Genomic DNA, 23466 nt, shown 5'->3' on the forward strand with positions numbered 1-23466 from the left:
TGCCAGAAACACAAGCTAAATATTTTATTAGATTTTAAAGGAGAAAAGTGGAGAATGTAAATACTTCAGTACAGATCTATGACTCGTCTAAGAGAGCCAACTTTGGCATTTGGAGCCCCCCAGTCAAGAAACCTCCTGTACTCCCCAGGCCTCAGCAGATACTGCCTCCCCCTGTAGTTGGGCATCTCATAGAGGATCCAGCTGCCCTCCAGCACATTGAGGGAGTGAATTTCAGTGAGGCGGAAGCGGTCCTGAACAGAGAGACAGTCGTCTGTGAGCTCTGACATTTGTCCCCTCAATTCATCTCTCTCGTAGATCTTCATTCTGTAAGTGCCAGAGTGCTGGAGTGGCAGACAGAAAAAGCAAGAGTAAACGAACAAAAATAGATGGAAATTAAAGCTGCAGTCCCTACACCTCCCTGGCCACACCTGCCCAGAAGTTCTCCCAGGCCAAGTTTGCTTCTAGAACAACCCTGTTGCAAAGTTAAGGAGCTGTCCCGCCGCTGAGTCTAATGATCCATGGGCAGAGCTAGGTCTTTGGGAATTAAGATTTGCTTACAATAAAATTTATCACATCATTTTAGTGCCTGTTATTTGAGAAAGCCTTTCTCAAAGGAGAAAACTGAGAGTCATTGGAAAGCTAAATGTCATATTATGTATATACAGGGAAAGGAAAATAAATCTTGGGACCTCAAAATCACTAAGCTAAAGGGAAAAGTCAAGCCAGGAACTGCTTAGGGCAAACCTGCCTCTCATTCTATTCAAAGTCATCCCTCTGAGGCTCACCTGAGACAAATGCATGTCTAATTGCTTCCTCTCCCCTATTGTTTATGTAAAGATGCAGATTCATCCAGCCAGACTAAATGGTGTATTCAGTGGAAAGCTGAACAAGGACTCAAAGAACCTTTTGTCTCTTATCTACTGTTTTTTTTTTTTTTTGAGACAGAGTTTCCCTGTTGTTGTCCAGGCTGGAGTACAATGGCACAATCTCAGCTCACTGCAACCTCTGCCTTCTGGGTTCAAGTGATTCTCCTGCCTGAGCCTCCCAGGTAGCGGGGTTACAGGCGCCCACCACCACGATCAGCTAATATTTTGCATTTTTAGTAGAGACAGGCTTTTACTATGTTGGCCAGGCTGGTCTTAAACTCCGTCAGGAGTTCAGGCAGTCCACCCACCTCAGCTTCCCAAAGTGCTGGGATCATAGGGGTGAGCCACGTGCCCAGCTCTGTCTCTTATCTACTTCTAACCAGGAACCCCTACTTCCTGTCTTACCAGACTGAACCAATTTACATCTTACACATGTTGATTGATGTCTCATGTCTCCCTAAAATGTATAAAAGCAAACTGTACCCCCAACCACTTTGGGCACATGTCTCAGGACTTTCGGAGGCTGTGTCATGTCCTCAACCTTGGCAAAATAAACCTTCTTTCTGTTTTGTTTTGTTTTCAGATGGAGTTTCATTCTTGTTGCCAAGGCTGGAGTGCAATGGCGTGATCTCGGCTTACTGCAACCTCTGCCACCCGAGTTCAAGCTATTCTCCTGCCTCAGCCTCCCGAGTAGCTGGGATTACAGGCATGCGCCACCACGCCCAGCTAATTTTTGTATTTTTAGTAGAGGCTTCTCCATGTTGGTCAGGCTGGTCTCAAACTCCAGACCTCAGGTGATCCGCCTGCTTTGGCTTCCCAAAAGTGCTGGGATTACAAGCATGAGCCACCGCGCCCAGCCTTGGCAAAATAAACTTTCTAAATTGACTGCGACCTCTCTCAGATATTTGGGGTTCACTATTATATGCACACACACACACACACACACACACATATTTGTTTCTTGAGACAGGGTCTCCCTGTCACCTAGGCTGGAGTGCAGTGGCATGATCATGGGTCACAGCCCCCTCAACCTCCTGGGCTCAAGTGACCCTCCCACCTCAGCCTCCCGAGTAGCTGGGACTACAGGCATGCACCACCACATCTGGCTAATTTTCAGTTCAAATTTCTTTTCTTTTCTTTTTTTCTTTTTTTTTTTTGAGATGGAATCTTGCTCTGTTGCCCAGGCTGGAGTGCAGTGGCACGATCTCAGCTCATTGCAATCTACCCTTCCCGGGTTCAAGCGATTCTCCTGCCTCAGCCTCCCAAGTAGCTGAGACTACAGGCGTGTGCCACCACGCCCAGCTAATTTTTGTATTTTTAGTAGAGGGGGGTTTCACCATATTGGCCAGGGTGGTCTTGAACTCCTGACCTCCTGACCTCGGCCTCCCAAAGTGCTGGGATTTTAGGCATGAGCCACCGCACCCAGCCTTCAGTTCAAATTTCAACCTATCTGACTTTTAAGCTTCCTGTCTAGCCTCCTGCTCTCAACTTATTTATTTCCCTCAACAGCAAGTATCACCTTCTTTAATTTCTGTTTTTATGACACTGTATCCCATGCCTCCCACATGCCACAATTCTAAGATTTCTGCAGTCACTCCCCAGAAAATAGGGAATCTCAAACTTTAGTTTCAGATTTGGCCTTTTCTCTAATTTATACCTCTAAGTGAGCTAATAGGTACTGACCATTAAATTAGAATAGAAATCAGAAGACAGGATCCTATCTTCTCAGGAGGAATAATCAAATAGAAAAGTAAGACAAAGCAAGCAAAAGTTTGTTTCTGTTTTTGTTGTTGTTTTTTTGAGACAGAGTCTCGCTCTGTCGCCAGGCTGGAGTGCAGTGGCACGATCTCGGCTCACTGCAAGCTCCACCTCCCGGCTTCAAGCAAGCAATTCTCCTGCCTCAGCCACCCGAGTAGCTGGGATTACAGGGTGCACACCACCACACCCAGTTAATTTTTGTATTTTTAGTAGAGACGAGGTTTCACTGTGTTGACCAGGATAGTTTTGATCTCTTGACCTCGTGATCCGCTTGCCTCGGCCTCTCAAAGTGCTGGGATTACAGGCATGAGCCACCGCGCCCAGCTGCAAAAGTATTTTTTAATCGATTAAACAGTCCCAGGTTATATTAATACATTTTGATATATTTGATTTCTTACTTGATATGGCTTGAAAGGAACATTTAATACATTTTATCTTGAATAGATGGTAAATTTAGTTTCTTCCATGTCCTGCTTTTTCTTAATTAGTTTTTGCTCTTTCAGCTTTTTGATTATGTTTAAAATATAAAATCTGAGAGCATATGATTTTAAAAAAACCAACACAGAGTTCATGAAGAATGGCTTCCCATCTGAGACACCCTTCTAGACTGGCCTGCATGTACTGTGTCACTTCCACTTTCTGTCCTCTAGTTAGAACTATTAGGTTTAAGAATAATGTGACTAAATAGGCCAGATGTGGTGGTTCACACCTGCAATCCCAGCACTTTGGGAGGCCGAGGCGGGCAGATCACCTGAGGCCAGGAGTTCGAGATCAGCCTGCGCAACATGGTGAAACCCCGTCTCTGCTACAAATAAAAAAATCAGCCTGGCATGGTGGTGCATGCCTGTAATCCCAACTACTCAGGAGGCTGAGGCAGGAGAATTGCTTGAACCGGGGATGCAGAAGTTGCAGTGAGCCGAGATCATGCTACTGCACTCCAGCCTGGGGGACAGAGTGAGACTCCGCCTCAAAAAAAAAAAAAAAAAAATGAAGAATATCATGAAATAGCTTTTATTTCCAAAAAGATGGAAGGCAAAGACAGAGCCACACTCACCGGGGGGATGAGGCAGCAGGAGCGGATGGAGTCGCTAAGGCCCATCCACTGCTGGTAGTCAGGGTACTCCCCGCGCCGCAGAAAGTACTGGTGGCCCTGGTAGTTGGGGCGCTCATAGATCATCCAGCAGCCGCTCTCTACCCGGATGGAGTTGCAGCGGCTGAGATAGGGTTGTAGGTTGGGGCAGTCAGTGGTGCATTCATAGCTGCGGCCCTGGAAGGCCCTGTCCTCGTAGAAGGTGATCTGAAAAATGGAAGATATGGGAGCATGGAGTGATTGGCCCCCACTGAGGCCACTGCATTAGGGCCAAGGCTGAGCATCCGGTACCCAGGACTTACCTTTCCCATTTTGAAGGAAGTAAGCAGATGTTTTCTGGTTGCTGTGTGGGACTGCGGGAAAGTCACTGTATATATAGCAGCGCTGACTGCTGCCTCCACAGGAAATCACACAAAAGGGCCCATTTTGGTGAGTAAGGGGATTTGCAAGCTCGCTGCTCTCCCTGCCCCGGTCACTGGGGTTGGCTGAATGGTTTACTCTCATTCTTTCTGGTAGGTTCGGGTTGTTCTAATTCACTAAAGCTGTTGTTGCCACCGAAATGAATAGAGTACACTTTTAGTTGAGCAAAAGGACGGGCGAAATTCTGTCTCTGTGCTTTTATTTTATAGTTTACTCTGCTTAATTGACTTCTCAAAAGTCATTAAACTAAGTAATGAATTCTGCTTAGGGACTGGTGGGGTGTGTGTGTGTGTGTGTGTGTGTGTTTTAGTTTTAAAAGCCAGAATTTAAATAATAAGGAATCTTAAAGAAGAGGGAATTAAGTGAAGTAATCTGTGAAAGTGCATTAAAAACCATAAAGCTTAGTTCAAATTCAAAATTCTGTGATCAGTCAGGCGAGGTGGCGCATGCCTATAATCCCAGCACTTTGGGAGGCTGAGGCAGGTGGATTGCTTGAGCTCAGGAGTTAGAGACCAGCCTAGGTAACATGGTGAGACCCCATCTCTACAACAAATACAAAAATTAGCCTGGCACAGTGGCGCATACCTGTAGTCCCAGCTACTTGGGAGGCTGAGGTGAGAGGATTGCTTAAGCTCAGGAGGTTGAGGTTGCAGTGAGCCATGATTGCACTACCACACTCCAGCCTGGGCAACAGAGCAAGACCCTGTCTCAAAAAAAAAAAAATTCTGTGATCATCATTGTTGGTATTTGGGGGCTTGTCTTGAATAAAACTGATACTTGCCTGGAATTTTGTAGGCTTCTGGGGGCTGGGTATTATTTCTTGTTCATTTCTATCCCTGAGCCCTACAGCAGAGGGTTGGCACATTGCAGGTCCTCAATAATTGGCTCTGGCGTGAGCAAAAACAGATAGTTGTGGCTTTCTTCCCCCTTTCAGATCTTCCTAAGGGCCTAAATCCCTCCTTCTGCTGGTGGCTGTCCAGAGTCCCGCCTGCTGTTTGGTATTCCTGCTCTGCCTCAAATGTTACCACTACGTGGCTGATTGGTCTTCTCAAGGCATGGGACCAAAAGGGCTCAGAGTTCGTCCCTATTGCTGGCAGATTGGACATTCTAAGGTGGAAATAGCTGGATTAGCCTTAGTAAGTAGGAGTTAATGCATAGCCTTCATCCATCCCACTATGAACGCTCTGTTAGTGAGCTCACTGCCAGTAGTAGGGTGGCTGATGGCAGAGGCTGACTAGTATCAACTGACCAAATCATTTTGTCTACTTGGTTGCTTAGTGCCTCTTCAATGGTGGATACCTTACACTGGGCCTTCACAAGGGATACAAGGATCTTCGCCCTTTGTGCCCACTCCCATATCTCCCTGCACATTCCTCTACCCCCGACCTTCTTGTCCCTAATCTTCCAATCTTTCTCCTTCCAGGCCCTGGACCAGCCAGCCAAGCCACACATTACTGCTCAATAATTCCATATATGCTTGACCTTGGGCTACTTTTCTTCCTGCACCTAGTGAGCAGCCAGGTGCGCTGCCTCAAGTTTGCCTTTTGGGAGGATTTCCGTCACTGCTGTCTTTAGGGTGACTCCTGAGTGAGCTATTCTGCAGCAGCATTCTATTTTGGGCTTGTACCCAAATGCCATGCCAATTTATTAGTGTATCAAGCTCAGCCTTCCCCCACTCTATCAGCTGGTCAGAAGGGACCCCTGCAGGCAGTTGTGTGAGCTGAGACAGAGCTATTGCAATAATGGTGACCTCATCCGATCCCACAGGGAAGGCTAGGGCTAGAGTCGTCAGGAACTTAGGCAAGTGGACTGGGAATCTGTGCCTCTGCATTGCCCAGTAATTTGATGTGGGCTGCTGCCGTGGAGAAGTGTTACTTTGGGCAAGGCAGCTTCCTCCAGCAGAGGAAAATTCTTGGAGACAAACTCAGCTTTAAGCTGTCAGCATCTGGGAGAAGGAGTGCTTCAGTCCGGAGTGGAAGTCCAGGCAGCACCAGAGTGTCCACTACAAGAAGAAAATAAAGCTGAGATAACTGCAGTTAACATTTTGGTGTTTTATCATCCCAGCTTTTTTATATGTCAAACCCATATGTGGTTGTACAGTATTATTTATACTGTGTAGCATTCTGTTTTCTTCTAAGTCATCTTTCAAATAAAGTGATTAGTAATACTGATTAAAGTGATCAGATTTAGTCTTTTAATAATTTTTTTTTTTTTTTTTTGGTGAAGAGAAACTGAATGAAAAATCGTTCTAGACTCTCTATTGCTTAGCTATACCCATGCTTGAGGTATAGTCAGTATTCAGGAAATTATCACTCACCCAGTGGACTCACTAAAACAGTGTAAATAGTCTTTATGTGCTGAAAGTTCTAACTGTTAAAGAGACCAAATTAACAACCCTGTTTTATGTAAGACCTAACATATTCAGTGTGATTCATAGGTGGGTGTTTGAAGATGATGATGAACTATCATGTAGTGAGCATTGATCTGATTTAAAATTACCCAGATTTTTATCTGCAGTATGATGTTTAAGTGATTTAGGACCCTAGAGAAACATCCTTTTTTTTTTTTTGAGACGGAGTCTCGCTCTGTCACCCAGGCTGGAGTGCAGTGGTGCGATCTCGGCTCACTGCAAGCTCCGCCTTCCGGGTTCACGCCATTCTCCTGCCTCAGCCTCTCCGAGTAGCTAGGACTATAGGCGCCCGCCACCACGCCCGGCTAATTTTTTTGTATTTTTAGTAGAGACGGGGTTTCACCGTGGTCTCGATCTCCTGACCTTGTGATCCGCCTGCCTCGGCCTCCCAAAGTGCTGGGATTACAAGCCTGAGCCACTGCGCCCGGCCGAGAAACATCCTTTAAGTCATACAAATTCAACCAATCTCTGGTTCTGATACATAGAAGAATCAGTGATCCTATGAAAGAAAGATAAATTAAGTATTAGGAACACAAAATCAAAATCTCTTTGATTCTAATAGGAGAAATTTAAGGATTAAACATATTTCAGCATCAGTTGTGACTCTTCTTGAAGGGCTCACTTTGACATTTGTCTTCCCCTAGTGGTGAAATTCCTGTTTTCTTTGGAGCCTCAGTAGGAATTTTATCCCCTACAGTTGGGCATCTCGCAGAAGATTCAGGGTCTTTTACAAGCCTAGGGATTGGGAGCAGATATCCTTGAGAGGAACTAATCATGGATGTGGTAATAGTCTTCAGGGAGCTCCAACATGAGGCCTCCTTACCTGGTACTGGGAGCTGGTCATCTTTGAAAAATAAAAGAGAAGAAAGAAGATGAAAAATAAAAGAGAAGAAAGAAGAAATCAGTGCATGATCTTGTTATTATGGCTTTATAAGAACTTATATAATATATAAAAGCCTAACTGAAGATAAAATTTGTTCAGTGCTTAGATCACACAAATCGGAGAGCCTGCCTTTGACTTGGCACGTTAATGAGCATTATAATTCAGGCACATTAATGAGCATTATAATTCAAAGAGCAGAATTACCTGTAATTAACCTGGGTTTTCACCATAGTTTGTACAAGGAGATAGCTACTTTCTCCCCACTTCTCACGAGACTGGTGGCTTCCTCTTCTGGCATGGGGCAGGGGCCCTAATATCCTATGGGCCCCAAAGATCCCATCTGCCCCAAAGTTTCTAGGTGCAGGGAAGCTGGTGTTCCCAGAGATCTGTAAATAGCTGATACTGTCCAGCCAGGCAGCTTGTGTATTTCTCCTACTTACTTATGCTACCCTCCAAAAAGGGAAATCTATAGTGGGTAGGGGTCCCTCTATTGGAACAGAACCTACACAGTATCCAGTAGATACCCAGGCCCTAGCCTGACTCTCCATACCCAGATAAACAGTATGGAGTGTTTATAGGCTGGCTCTCTGGCCCGTTCCTTAACCTATCCCATGTGACATTGAAGAATTTGTTCCAACCTGTTGCACAACTAGTGACAGCCCTAAACAAGCCTTGAGGCAAATTGTTAATAATATTGAGACGATTGGGGAATCAAATTAAATACTTAGAAATAAAATGTTGGTTCAAGAGGTTGGTGAAAGAGCCTCATCTGCTGTTTCCAAAGTCATGGGAATGTCTGGGCCTTGAACTCAAGTCCTCTCAGTTGCATAGTCAGCTTCTGCTATTGGAGTATCAGGCACCTAGGCCGGTTAGAGTTGTAGGAGGGGAGAGTGATAGTTTCAGGGCCTGCACCATTGCTTGGTGGAGAAGCCGACACTTGAAAACAATACCACCTATGACAACCTATCCTGCTTGTCCCATGGTCTGGATTTCACACTGCTTTCTCTAAAAAGTTTTTTTTTCATCACAATACTAACAACCACTGGGAAATTGTTGACTAGGCATTATTTGTGGAGAATACACTCATGGGAGCAATAGCTACACACATCCACTAACTTCTACGATTTCTGTAACTGCTTGTGAAAAGTCATTTAACTTCCCTAAGCCTCAGTTTCCCCATTTATTAAATAGAAATAACAATGAAAATCAGATGAGACAATGGATTTGAAAGCATATGACAAATTGTAAAATATTGCCAATGATTTAGAAAATCATGTCATACATATTGTTAAAGAAAAAATTATCACACTTGTTAAAGTGGTAAGGCAAACTGTTCAGAGAGGGCCATGGAGATAGGAACAGGGATCATTACAATGGGGTTTTGCAGTGGGGAAGAGAGATTGTACTCAACTCTGACTCCAAAAAGGACAAATGGGGATTTACAACCTAGGAGTCGGGTCAGGGGCAGTGGATGGAAAATTACTAAAAGGAAACACCAAGGATAAGAGGTTTCTGGCTAAACTGACTTGGTAGAGTAAATGCTGAAGGACGACCAAGGTGTTCAGATATCAAGGGTAGGAGATATTCACTAAAGTGACTCAGGAGGATTCTTGATCAAACTGGATTCTATAAGGACAAAAAAGGAAGCCCGGGCTGGATGTAGTAAAACAAAAGACTCAGAGAAGACTGACTATAATTTCGGTAAAAGGGGAGATTGTGTTAGTTTGTTCTTACACTGCTATACAGAATTACCTGAGAGTGGGTAATTTATGAAGAAAAGAGTTTTAATTGACTCACACTTCCACAGACTGTACAGGAAACATGGCTGGTAGGCCTCAGGAAACTTACAATCATGGCGGAAGGCAAAGGGGAAGCAAGCATATCTTACCATGGTGGAGCAAGAGAGAGAGTGAAGGGGGAAGTGCCATACACTTTCAAATAACCAGATGTCACTCACTATCACAAGAACAGTAAGGGGGAAGTTCACTCCCATGATTCCATCACTTCCCACCAGGCCCCTCCTCTGACACATGGGGATTACAATTTGAGATGAGATTTGGATGGGGACACAGAGCCAAACCATATCAGTCTTTGTCAATATTTTAATAAATGCTAAAGATGATAATATTAATAGCCTTGATACATCAATTAATAATATGTTTTTAGAATTGAAAGCAAAAATTATGATCATCTCAATAAAGGCAGAAAAAGCTTTTGATAAAATCCAACATCCCTTAATGATAAAAACTCTCAACAGACTAGGCATCAAAGGAACATATGTCAAAATTATAAGAGCTATCTATGACAAACCCATAGCCTATATCATACTGAATGGGCAAAAGCTGGAACTATTCCCCTTTAGAACTGGAACAAGACAAGGATGCTCTGTCTCACCACTCCTATTCAACATAGTACTGGAAGTCCTAACCAAAGCAATCAGGCAAGAGAAAGAAATAAAAGGCATCTGTATTAGTCTGTTCTCATGCTGCTAATAAAGACATACCTGAGCCTGAGTAATTTATAAAGGAAAGAGGGTTAATTGACTCACAGTTCCATATGGCTGGGGAGGCCTCACAATGATGGCTGAAGGCAAATAAGGAGCAAAGTCACATCTTACAGGGTAGCAAGCAAGAGAGAGCTGTGCAGGGGAACTCCCATTTATAAAACCATCAGATCTCATGAGACTTATTCACTACTATGAGAGCAGTATGGCACAAACTGGCCCCATGATTCAATTATCTCTACCTGGCCCCACCCTTGACACATGGGGATTATTACAACTTAAGGTGAGATTTGAGTGGTGATGCAGCCAAACCATATTAGCATCCAAATAGGAAAAGAAGTCAAACTATTTCTCTTCACTGATGATATGATTCTGTACTTACAAAACCCTGAAGACTCTTCCAAAGGCTACTAGAATTGATGCACGATTTCAGCAGGGTTTCAGGATAGAAAATCAATGTATGAAAAACAGTAGCATTTCTGTATACCAATAATGTCCAGGCTGAGAGTAAAATCGAGAACACAATCCCATTTACAACAGCCACAAAGAAAATGAAATACCTATGAATACAGCTAACCAAGGAGGTAAAATATCTTTATAAGGGAAACTACAAAACACTACTGAAAGAAATCAGAGATGACACAAATAAATGAAAAAATATTCTATGATCATAGATTAGAAGAATCAATATTGTTAAAATGGCCATACTGCCCAAAACAATTTACAGATTCAATGCTATTCCTATCAAGCTACCAATGTCATTCTTTACAGAATTAGAAAAAAAGTATTCTAAAATTCATATGGAACTAAAAAAAAAAAAAAAAAAGTCCAAATAGCCAAAGCAATCCTAAGCAAAAAGAACAAAGCCAGTGGCATCACGCTACTCAATTTCAAACCATATATACTATTAGGCTACAGTAACCAAAATATTATGGTACAGGTAGAAAAACAGACACATAGACCAGTGGAACAGTACAAAAACTCAGAAATAAAGCTGCACACCTACAATCATCTGATCTCCAACAACACTGACAAAAACAAGCAATGGGAAAAGCACTCCCTATTCAATAAATGGTTCTGGGATAACTGGCTAGCCGTATGCAGAAGATTGAAACTGGACCCTTAACTTTTACCATATAAAAAAAGTAATTCGCCCTTTCCTGCGGTGACAACCTACCCACACGAGAATATACCTCTCGCAAAGGATCTCCTTCATCCCTCTCCAGAATAGGAGAAGAGGAAACACAAGAAGAAATGCCTGGTGCAGAGCCCCAATTCCTACTTCATGGATGTGAAATGCCCAGGATGCTATAAAATCACCATGGTCTTTAGCCATGCACAAACAGTAGTTTTGTGTGTTGGCTGCTCCACTGTCCTCTGCCAGCCTACAGGAGGAAAAGCAAGGCTTACAGAAGGATGTTCCTTCAGGAGGAAGCAGCACTGAAAGCACTCTGAATCAAGATGAGTGGGAAACCATCTCAATAAATGCATTTTGGATAAATCCTAAAAAAAGAAAAAAAGTAACTCAAGAAGGATTAAAGATTTAAATGTAAGACCCCAAAATATAAAATTCTAGAAGAAAATCTAGGAAATACCTTTTTCAACATTGGCTTTGGCAAAGAATTTTGGCTAAGTCCCCAAAAGCAATTGCAACAAAAACAAAAATTGACAAGTGGGACCTAATTAAACTAAAGAGCTTCTGCACAGCAAAAGCAACTATTAACAAAGTAAACAGAAAACCTACAGAATGGGAGAAATTATTTGCAAATTATGCATCTGGCAGAGGTCTAATATCCACAATCTGTAAGGAACTTAAACAGTTCAACAAGCAGAAAAAAACAAATAACCCCATTAAAAAATGGGCAAAGGATGTGAACAGACATTCCTTAAAAGAAGACATACAAGTGGCCAACAAATATATGAACAAATGCTCATTACTACTCTTCAGAAAAATGCAAATCAAAACCACAGTGAGATGCCATCTCACACTAGTCAGAATGGCTATTATCAAAAAGCCAAGAAACAACAGATCCTGGTAAGGCTGTGGAGAAAAGGGAACACTTATACACTGTTGATGGGATGTACATTAGCTCAGCCACTGTGGAAAGCAGTTTGGACACTTCCCAAGGAACCTAAAACAGAGCTACCATTCAACCCAGCAATCCCATTACCGGATATGTTCCCAAAGGAAAATAGACCATCATACCAAAAAGACACACACACACACTCATATGTTCATCACCATGCTATTCACGATAGCAAAGACATGGAATCAACCTACGTGCCCATAAATGGTGTATTGGATAAAATACGTGGTACATGTACACTATGCAATACTACACAGCCATAAAAAGAATAAAATTCTTTCCATTGCAGCAACATGGATGGGACTGGAGGCCATAATCTCAAGGGAACAGAAAACCATATCCCACATGTTCTCACTTATAAGTGGGAGCTAAACCTTGAGCACACATGGACATAAACATGAGAACAATAGGCACTGTGGACTACTAGAGGGGGTAGGGAAGAAGGGATGCGTGGACTGAAAACTACCTTTTGGGTACTATGCTCACTACCTGGGTGCCATATACCTATGTAACAAAGCTGTACATATACCCCCTGCATCTAAAATAAAAGTTGAAATTAAAAAAAAATTTTAAAAATATATGTTTCTATGCATTTTTTTTCTTTTAGGTAGAGACAGGGTCTCTCTATGTTGGGCTGGGATCAAACTCCTAGTCTCAAGTGACTTTCCTGCCTCGGCCTCCCAAAGTGCTAGGATTATAGGCGTGAGCCATTATGCCTGGCCTGTTTCTGGGCTCTGTCATACTGCCTACACTTTTGTTATGGTATAGAGACTAAACATGATCAATGGATAATTTCGTTTTTTTTTTCTTTTGAGACAGGGTCTCACTCTGTTGTCCATGCTGGAGTGCAGTGGCATGATCAAAGCTCAGCCTTTACCTCCTGAGCTCAAACGGTCCTTCCATCTAGCCTCCTGAGTAGCTGGGAATACAGGCATGCACCACCACCACACCCAGCTAATTATTATTTTTATTTTTATTTTTATTTTTTGTTGAGATGGGGTTTCACCATTTGCCTAGGCTGATCTCGAACTCCTGGATCTTGCCCTCCTTGGCCTCCCAAAGTGTCGAGATTACAGGTGTGAGCCACAACTCCTAGCCGGATAATTTCGTATATGGGAACACTTTTGTTTAATTTAGCAAAGATCTTCTGTTTGGTAATTTTGATATCACAGTCAATGATGACTATGAGGAAGAGTAACCTATGTGGGGACTGTGCAGTCTGAGCAGATGGAGTTGTTGATGTGCTGGTGGTTGATGTATCTGCTCTAGCAGAACATCCAGCCCTTGCTGTCCACCTGTATACACCAGGTTGCCGCAGCTGAAGCAGGACTGCAGATCAGAGTGGTCACCATTGCACTCACAAGTGGTCATTTGCAATGGAATATGCCAATAGTAGGGAAATCCTCCCCAGAACACATTACCATAAGTTCATGACAAGCCCCCGTTCTAAACTCATCTCACTGTGGCCAGAGGACTGAGGATGCAAAAGCCAGGGTTTTTCATCAGCTGTAACAGAGACTTGGGAGAGAGAGAGAGAGAGTGTGTGCTTCTGCATATTTTAACTTTTATCCTTCATTGTGTTATAGCTGTGCATCCTTTCTGCAGACTTCTTTTCCTGGCTCTCTGGTAACCAGCTATATGTCTTCCATACGAAGCCTCCTGAGTTCATTAGTACATCATTGCATCATTGACACGACCCTGCTGAACTATGCCACGTCTGCCTTTGCTTAAGTGGGTAGGACTGAACCTGCAGCAAACTTTGGAGCACTCATTTGGCTCACAATGATAAAAATAGTAATACTTAATAATAGCCTACTGTATCATGAGTGTCTAGTATGTTCCAGACGTCGTACCAGGAATCTTATACAAGCTACATCATGTAGCCAACTCAGCCCAATTAACACCAGGACTACCTCTAATATTTGAGAGATATTATGCCTAGAGCATAAATAGAGCCCCTCCCGACTCCATGAAGTACCCTCCTTTCTTCCCAGTCTCTCACATGCCCAAGTTCTATCTATATGCCCCCTCCTCAAACAGCAGCCTGTGGCTATCAGCGTGCCTGGGAGGACAGGCCTGGGGAAGACTCCCTCTTAAGTCTCGGACGTGATCTTGGGTCTGAGTGGAGGGAATTTTGAAGATCCAGGTATAAAGAGTGTGGTCTAGAAGGAGAGGCGTGGGGATGTCTCCTGATCCCACAGATTCCTGCCCCACTGGGAAGAGTTCAGCTACAAGAAACAAGAGGGAAGTTCTCTGAAGCACCCAGTCCAGTCTGGGGGTCCTGGTCCACCAAGTCTAATCACAGTACTGATCACTAGGGAGAAACGAATCCGAAAGGTACACATAGCTAGTGAGTGAAAGAACTGGGAATAGAACTCAAGTCCGTCTGCCTCAAGGCCTAAGCTAATTGTCTCTTCATACACTGATGGTTTGTTTTAGATGTTATCTCTTCAGGTGTGCATATCTTGTATCTTCTCTAAATTATACACTTGTCATAGTAGGTCCATTGTCATGCTTTTATTTTTTTGAATTTCCACAAGGTCTGCACCCAAATAACCTATTCAATCCCTATAAATTCTGTGCATCTTGGGCTTTAACAGGGATTCCAATATATTCTAGTGGATTGGCCAATTTATTAATTGGTGGAAGGCTGATTTCTCTTCCTTTTGTTTTTTGTTTTGTTTTATTTTGTTTTTTGAGACAGGGTGTCACTCTGTCATTCAGGCTATAGTATAGTGGCATGACCACAGCTCACTGCAACCTCTACTTCCTGGGCTCAAGCAGTCCTCCCACCTCAGCCTCCTGGGTAGCTGGGACTACAGGTGTGTTCCACCACACTCGACTAATTTTTTGTATTTTTTGTTAGAGACAGGGTTTTGCCATGTTCCCCAGGCTGGTCTCAAATTCCTGGGCTCAAGCAATATACCAGCCTCAGCCTCCCAAAGTGTTAGTATTACAGGCATCAGCCACTGCATCTGGGCCTGAGTTAATTTTTATGTATGGTGTGAGATTTGGGTCCAGCTTCATTTTGCATGTGGATATCCAGTAGTCCCAGCACTATTTATTAAAAAGATTATTTATTCCCCATTGAATGGTCTTAGCATCTTTGTCAAAGATCAGTTGATAAATCTCCACCCAGGGGTATGTAAAATAAAAAAAAAATCAGTTGAACATAGACATATAGGTTTACTTCTAAACTCGCAATTCTATTCCATCTGTCTATATGTCTATCCTTATGCTAGTACCCCACTATCTTGATTACCATTGTTTTGTGGTAAATTTTGAAATTGGGAAGTGTGAATGTTCCTGCTTTTTTTTTTTTCTCAAGGCTGTTTTGGCTCTTCTGGGTCCCTTGCAACTCCATATGGATTTTAAAATCAGCTTATCAATTTTTACAAAGAAGTCAACTGGGACAGAGCATTATTTTTGCTTATATAAATTTGGGAAAAAAACTAACATTCTGGAATTGCAGCTCAGTATTTTTTATTTGAGATATAATTTACATACCATACGAATCACCAATTAAAAGTGTACAATTTAGTGGCTATTTGTGTGTTTATAGAGTTGTTCAACCAATGCCACAATCAATTTCAGAACATTATCATCACCCCCCACAAAAAAATCCTTTACCCCTTAGCAGTCATTCCCTATTTCTCCCGTTACCACTCCCTTTTTCCACCCCAGTGCTAGGCAACCACTAATCTTCATTGTCTATTTGCTTATTTTGGAAATTTCATAAAAATGGAATTATAAAATATGCAATCTCCAATGGGTTTTTTTCAGATAGCATGTTTTAAAAGTTCACCATATTGTAACATGAGTTGATACTTAATCCCTTTTTTTTTTTGAGGCAGAGTCTCACACTGTCTCCCAGGCTGGAGTGCAGTGGCACGATCTTGGCTCACTGCCACCTCCACCTCCCAGGTTCAAGCAATTCTCCTGCCTCAGCTTCCTGAGTAGCTGGGATTACAGGCGCCTGCCACCAAGCCCAGCTAATTTTTTCTATTTTTAGTAGAGACGGGGTTTTACCATGTTGGCCGTGGCTGGTCTTGAACTCCTGACCTCGTGATTCCCCCTCCTCAGCCTCTCAAAGTGTTGGGATTACAGGCATGAGCGCGCACCGACAGATACTTAATTCCTTTTTTTTTTTTTTTTGAGATAGAGTCTCGCTCTGTCGCCCAGGCTGGAGTGCAGTGGCGCAATCTTGGCAGAATCTCGGCTCACTGCAAGCTCTGCCTCCCAGGTTCACACCATTCTCCTGCCTCAGCCTCCTGAGTAGCTGGGACTATAGGTGCCCACCACCACGCTCAGCTTTTTTTTTTATTTTATTTTTAGTAGAGACAGGGTTTCACCGTGTTACCCAGGATGGTCTCTATCTCCTGACTTTGTGATTTGCCTGTCTCGGCCTCCCAAAGTGTTGGGATTACAGGTGTGAGCCACCACTCCCAGCTATGTTTAACCTTCTGAGGAACTGCCAGACTATTTTCCAAAGCAGCACATCATTTTACTTTGTTTTTTGTTACATTTCTTCCCACCAACAGTGTATGGGACTTTCAATTTTCTCACATCCTCACCAACACATTATTAGCTTTCTTTTTGATTATGGCCATCCTAGTAAATGTGAAGTAGTATCTCATCTTGCTTTTTGTTTCATAAAGAACTCCACTAACGTAAAATTCATATACAAAGAACGTGCAGCTCTATTATAGTGGAAAAAAATCCCAGAGATATGTGGGATAGCAAACATTAATCACTCACTCTACATACAGTTGAGTCCTTTTTTTTTTTTTTTTTTTTAAAGAGACAGGGTCTCACGTTGTCGCCCAGGCTGGTAGTGTTGATCTCCTTGGCTAAGGCAATCCATCCATCATGGCCTCCCAAAATGCTGGGATTATAGGCGTGAGCCACTGCACCCAGCCAGAGTCTTCAGTAATTTAGTCTTGATAAAAATTCATAGTGGAGTCCAACACGATGACTGCATTGTGATACTGAATTTGAGAAGACACTGTGGATATATTAAATTCTTACATTTGTATAATAATTTAAAGGTAACAAAATTTGCTCACAATCTTTTCCCATAATTTCATTGTGATTATCCTGGGATTTAGTGAAGCAGGAATTTATTATCACTTTCAGTTTTCAGTAAGGTAATTTAGGCACAGAGATGGTAAGAAGTGACGTGCTCAAAGAGATAAGCTAGAAAGTGGGGTAACCAACCATTTGGGGTCACCTGACACTGAGGGGCTTTCTGGGATGGAAGACTTTTAGTGCTAAAATTGGGAGAGTCCCTGGAAAATTGGGCTGGGTTGGTTACTCTACTAGTAAGTAGCAGAGGTAGGCCGTTTAACTCTTGGTTTAACACTTTTGCTACCAGATTGCCTAGTGAAGCAGGCTTGCCCTTCTCTGCGTGGAAGTTCTCTTCAGAACTCCTCTCTTCAGCTGGGCGCTGTGGCTCACGCCTGTAATCCCAACGCTTTGGGAGGCCGAGGCAGGTGGATCACCTGAGGTCAGGAGTTTGAGACTAGCCTGGCCAATATGGTGAAACCCCGTCTCTACTAAAAATACAAAAATCAGCAGGGCATGGTGGTTCACACCCTTAATCCCAGCTACTCGGGAAGCTGAGGCAGGAGAATCGCTTGAGCCCTGGAGGTGGAGGTTACAGTGAGCCGAGATCACGCCACCGAACTCCAGCCTGGGCGACAGAGTGAGACCCTGTCTCAAAAAACAAAACAAAAAATTCTTCTCTTCATGCATTTTTTCTCTCCCTGTTTTTTTTTTTTTTTGAGACGAAGTCTCACTCTATCGCCCGGGCTGGAGTGCAATGGCACGATCCCAGCTCATAGCAGGCTCCGCCTCCCAGGTTCAAGCAATTTTCCTGCCTCAGCCTCCTGAGTGGCGGGGACTACAGGCACGCACCATCACGCCAGGCTAATTTTTTTGCATTTTTTTACAGAGACGGAGTTTCACCATATTAACCAGGCTGGTCTTGAAATCCTGAGCACAAATGAGCCGCCCGCCTCGGCCTCCCAAAGTGCTGGGATTACAAGCGTGAGCCACCGCGCCCGGCCTTGGGTCCTGTATTTTTTCCTTTCTATGAGTTCTAAAGTATTTTTTGTTATGCTCATCTTTCTTCTTTCCTTCAGATTGTAGGTCATGAAAGGTAGAAATTGTTGCTTCTCTCTCCTTTCCATGACAGGAATGGATATTCTGTAAATACCATTGCCTGACTAGGAAATGAGTGGACATTCAAAACATCTTTCAGGGTCAAGTAAGTTGCCAGGGGTCGCCATCTATTAGAATTCAGTTATTATTTAAAGATAAGGGCCGGGCACGATGGCTCATGCCTGTAATCCCAGCACTTTGGGAGGCCGAGGTGGGCGGATCACCTGAGGTCGGGAGTTTGAGACCAGCCTGACCAACATGGTGAAACTTCATCTCTACTAAAACTACAAACTTAGCCGGGTGTGGTGGTGCATGCCTGTAATCCCAGTTACTTGGGAGGCTGAGGCAGGAGGATCAATTGAACCTGGGAGGCGGAGGTGGCAGTGAGCCGAGATAGCGCCATTGCACTCCGGCCTGGTGACAGAGCAAGACTCCATAACAAAACAAATTATAAAATAAATAAATAAAGATAAACAAGAGCCACTTAGTGCACGGAACACAATTTGTATATTTATTGTGTTTCTATGGGGATCATAACAAGGCAGGCACAGCTCAGTACAAATCGGTGACCCGTTTCAAAGAGCCGACTTTGGCATCTGCACCCCCCCAGTCGTGGTACCTCCTGTAGTCCCCAGGCCTCAGCAGATACTGCCGCCCCCGGTAGTTGGGCATTTCATAGAGGACCCAGCAGCCCTCCAGTACGTGGAGGGAATAGATCTCAGGGAGACGGAAGAGTTCTGGAACACAGGCGCAGTCATCAGTGAGCTCAGACATAAGGCCTCGGTAGTCATCTCTCTCGTACAGCCTTAACTTGTGCGAGCTGGTCTGTCACGGCAATAAACAAAAGAAGAAAAATAAACAGCATGCATCCTTGGGTGTCAACGAAAGTGACACAATCAGTCTGCATCTTCATGAAGCATGGCTTTTATTTTATTTTTGAGATAAAGGTCTTGCTGTGTTGCCCAGGCTGGAGTACAGTGGCAGGATCACTGCTCACTGCAACTTTCACCTCCTGGGCTTAAGCAATCCTCCCACCTCAGCCCCCCAAGTAGCTGGGATCACAGGTGTGCACCACGACACCCAGCTAATTTATTTTTAAAAATTTTTTTGTAGAGAGGGAGTCTCACTATGTTGCCCAGGCTGGTCTTGAATCCCTGGGCTCAAGTGATTCCCTCACCTTGGCCTCCCAAAATGTTGGGATTACAGGTGTGAGCCACTGCACCTGGTTGAAACATGGTTTTTTAAACCAGTTGATAAAGTGTTTCTCCCCTGAACCCACTTTAATGTTGTTATTCTAACAAATTAGGAAAAATATTAAAATAAATCTGACCTGATCAATGAACTGGAGATGTTGTGGAAGAAACAAACATTAAAATACAGGGAATAAAAGTGTGTTATTTGTAAGCAGCATCAATACAATTGTAGTCAGTGAGTCTGTAGTGAGGATTTCAACTCTCATTTCCATTTTGACTCCATATAATTGAGTCTTATCAAGCTTGTTTTTGAGTCACTTTTTGCACTGATAATTTACAGTGATTTATATTTACACGGAGTCCACATGTCTTTTCAAGTGACATTTTGCCAAGTCATTTGTGCCATTTGAGTTTCTTGCCCCAAAGAAATGCCTATTTTATTTATACCTCTTTGTGCATCTGCAAATTTTTCTGGCCTAAATTTGATTTTTTTTTTTTTTTGAGATGAAGTCTCGCTCTGTCACCCAGCTGGAGTGCAATGGCATGATCTCGGCTCACTGCAACCTCCGATTCCTGGGTTCAAGCAATTCTCCTGTCTTAGCCTCCTGCTTAGCCAGGACTATAGGCATGCACCACCATGCCTGGCTAATGTTTTGTATTTTGGTAGAGACAGGGTTTCACCATGTTGGGCAGGCTGGTCTTGAACTCCTGACCTCAAGTGATCCACCCAGCTCGGCCTCCCAAAGTGCTAGGATTACGGGTGTGAGCCACTGAGCCTGGCCGTGATTTCAATTCTTGAATCTCCTTGTCACACCACATAATTTGGTGCCATCAGAAAGTGGAAACACATGCTGCACGTGATTAAAAAAGATTAAGCAGCATTTTGGTGAGGACCATCTTCTATGAAATCCTAATCAATTGTGTGTCTCTGATATTTCTAAGAAACTAGTTGATAATGACTCCTGGAAATTATAAATCCAAGTTGAAACATATTTTCCTAGGTTCTAGTGAGTCCTAGAATGTAGTGAAAAAAATTTCCAATGCAGTCAGAATACATTATACCTATATTGTTATCCCATAGTCTGTTAACTTTTCATCATTAAAAAATAATTATCATGGCCGGGCACAGTGGCTCATGCCTGTAATCCTAGCACTTTGGGAGGCCGAGGTGGGTGGATCACCTGAGGTCGGGAGTTCGAGACCAGCCTGACCAACATGGAGAAACCCTGTCTCTACTAAAAATACAAAATTAGCTGGGCATGGTGGCACATGACCGTAATCCCAGCTACGAGGGAGGCTGAAGCAGGAGAATCGCTTGAACCTGGGAGGCAGGGGTTGTGGTGAGCTGAGATTGTGCCATCGCACTCCAGCCTGGGCAACAAGAGCGAAAGCAAAACTCTGTCTCAAAAAAAAAAAATATCTAGATAAACTAGATAGACTTTTCTTTTTTTTCTTTTTTTTTTTACTACTGAATAAGGTGACTTTTATGTAGAAATTAGGGATCACCTAGATGCTACCAAGTTTAATTTAAAGGCTATGTTGTGATTTCCCATGCCCTAAAACAATTATTGATGTCCTTAAGTAAGAAAAATAGAGATTATTGTTACTTTTTTTTTTTTTTTTTAATGTTTGAGGGTCAGGCCTTGCTATTCTTAGTGTGAACACTCATCCTGCATTGGAACAAACTGACTTTTATAAACAGGAATTGATGGCCATGGATCATTGATGCTATCACATCAGTCGAGTTGAAGCAAGACTCACATGAGGAATTATACGGCAGGATTGGACCGAGTCGCTGAGGCCCATCCAGTGCTGATAGTCGGGGTACTTGCCTCGGCGCAGGAAGTACTGGTGGCCCTGGTAATTGGGGCGCTCATAGAGCATCCAGCAGCCGCTGTCTACTCGGATGGAGTTGCAGCGGCTGAAGTAGACCCGCAGGTTGGGGCAGTCACTGATGCAATTGTAGCAGCGACCCTGAAAGTCTCGGTCCTCATAGAAGGTGATCTGAGGTAGAAATAAGGTGACAGTAGACAGTCAGCTGGAAGGAACATCCCCACACAGCACAGACCCCCAATAGACATGACACAGCACCTCCACAGGCTCACCTTCCCCATGGTTGTTGACAGAGGGTGAGTAGCATCTAGCATGATGGGGACAAAGGGGCAACTGGTATATATAGCAGGGAAGCTGCTGTGTTGGCAAAAACAACACAAAAGGGACCTGGGGTGGTGCATAGGGGGATTTCTGTATTCTCTTTTTTTTTCATTTGAGATCATGGGGCAGTGGGCTCTCTCTCTTTCTGGCATTTTCGAGTTGTCCTCACTAGCTCCAGTGAAAGGTATTAAAGTCAGCAGAGCCATTATGACCTTGGAGACAAAGGGCACACTTCTCATCCTATGCAGCTCACTAGAAATACATTACATGCCCAGCATTCTGCAATGTTTGCCTATGGAAACTGCTGAGATGGAGGTTGGTGGTTCCATCTGAAGTCACTTATGAGAAGCATATGCGTTCCAGAAGGACTTGAAGTGTGAAGAGGCAACAAAAAAATCCCAGACAGAAAATCCTCGAATTGAAAGGCAATTATATTTCTTAAATGACTTCATCAGTGCGATATGGTTTTGATAAAAATATTTTGCATATATTTATGTAGGGAAAACATAAGATTAGAAGTGTGTACTATACCAACATATCAATCATGGCAATCAATGAATGGCAAGATTATAGATCTTAGCTTTATGTTTTTGTATTTTGTTTTTTGCTGCTGTTTTCTTAATTTTCTATTATATCTGCCATCTTCAGCCAGACAGAAAAAAAAATCCGATTATAAATATAACAATTTCATGAGATGAAAAAATAATAAAATCAATCTTTAAATGTATGACTTTGAGGTGCTGGTGAAAAGCAGTAAATACTGAAAGCAGGTATATTTTGCCTGGAGATTAAACACTTATTGAGCTAAAAATAAAAAGACACCCTGAGAGTCTATGAGAGGCTCAAAGAGCAGAAAAATACACAGGATCCTTTCACTCCCCTCCCGTGCCACCCTCCTTCTAGCATTGCTTTTGTTTTTTAAAATTAGCGTGATGATTTGCCTGTGTTTTTCCTTTCAATAGTATCACTGTTTAATTGAACCCAAGTGACTGCCTAAGAGCCTTCTCCATTGCTGCCAGCCTATTGATTTAGAAGCACTCCTCAGATGTGCAAGGATGGAGGAAGACTCCAAACCCCAGACTGTCTTTTGTCATTCCACATGTATGTAGGAAGATGAAATCAAACACCTTTGTGCTTTATTTATTTATTTATTTATTTTTTTGAGACGGAGTCTCGCTCTGTCGCCCAGGCTGGAGTGCAGTGGCGCAATCTCGGCTCACTGCAAGCTCCGCCTCCCGGGTTCACGCCATTCTCCTGCCTCAGCCTCTCCGAGTAGCTGGGACTACAGGCGCCCGCCACCACGCCTGGCTGATTTTTTGTATTTTTAGTAGAGATGGGGTTTCACCGTGGTCTCCATCTCTTGACCTCGTGATCCACCCGCCTCGGCCTTCCAAAGTGCTGGGATTACAAGTGTGAGCTACCGCGCCCGGCACCTTTGTGCTTTAGACCCACGGAGCGATTCTAAAAGAGTATTTGACCACAGCTACCAACACATTGACAATGTCATTTGTGAAAATCCTCAGGCAGCATGTAAGGCAAATGCGCAGGTGGTAAAAGGAGAGACAGCAGTAGCTACCGAGAAAAAAATGTCTCCTCATAACCAGCAGAGCTAGGCAAAAGAAAACTGGGCAAAGTCTTATGAAGCTAGACACCTAGCAGTGCATGCAAGGACCACAAGTCGCTGATTCCCTCCTTTGCCCCCCCCAAATTAGCTGCAGGCCTACTGGTAAATCTTACTTACAATCATAATCAAACCCAGTGTGGAAAACGTTGCACTGGTCTCCCAGCCCCTCATGAGAATACACCACCATTTTCAGAAAAAGTCTACGATCCCCATCTGTGTTTTTGCACATGCTGATGAAAACTGTTCTGTAGACAGATGGCACACCAAAACCTTAAGAAATGTATTATGTGTACTGACATTCATGTGATCAAGTTGT

At 43.3% G+C, this 23466-nt stretch overlaps 2 protein-coding genes and 1 pseudogene across 4 annotated transcripts; 1 reads left to right on the forward strand and 2 right to left on the reverse strand.

Moving 5' to 3' along the window:
* Positions 1-4067, reverse strand: LOC100591004 (gamma-crystallin B). Of its 2 annotated transcripts, none has more exons than XM_003254009.1 (3): positions 4017-4067; positions 3679-3921; positions 1-341 (listed from the first exon to the last, which is right to left on the reverse strand). In XM_003254009.1, exons 1-3 carry the CDS (start codon positions 4023-4025, stop codon positions 66-68), a joined length of 528 nt encoding a protein of 175 aa, XP_003254057.1. In that variant the 5' UTR covers positions 4026-4067; the 3' UTR covers positions 1-65. The 2 variants fall into 2 exon arrangements, with proteins under 2 accessions (XP_003254057.1, XP_012364691.1); XM_012509237.2 differs by having other exon boundaries at positions 8-341; positions 3673-3921; positions 4017-4025.
* Positions 4068-7318: 3251 nt separating this feature from the next.
* Positions 7319-11431, forward strand: LOC100590787 (annotated as a pseudogene). The gene is made up of 2 exons (XR_004027705.1): positions 7319-7383; positions 11077-11431. The product of XR_004027705.1 is annotated as a 40S ribosomal protein S27-like (transcript).
* A 7236-nt stretch (positions 11432-18667) lies between these two features.
* Positions 18668-21513, reverse strand: CRYGA (crystallin gamma A). Its single transcript, XM_003254010.3, has 3 exons — positions 21478-21513; positions 21134-21376; positions 18668-19004 (listed from the first exon to the last, which is right to left on the reverse strand). Exons 1-3 carry the CDS (start codon positions 21484-21486, stop codon positions 18732-18734), a joined length of 525 nt encoding a protein of 174 aa, XP_003254058.1. The 5' UTR covers positions 21487-21513; the 3' UTR covers positions 18668-18731.
* Between the last annotated feature and the right edge of the window lie 1953 nt (positions 21514-23466).

The sequence above is a fragment of the Nomascus leucogenys genome, chromosome 22a (assembly GCF_006542625.1).
Source record: "Nomascus leucogenys isolate Asia chromosome 22a, Asia_NLE_v1, whole genome shotgun sequence".
In the NCBI taxonomy this organism is placed as follows: Eukaryota; Metazoa; Chordata; class Mammalia; order Primates; family Hylobatidae; genus Nomascus; species Nomascus leucogenys.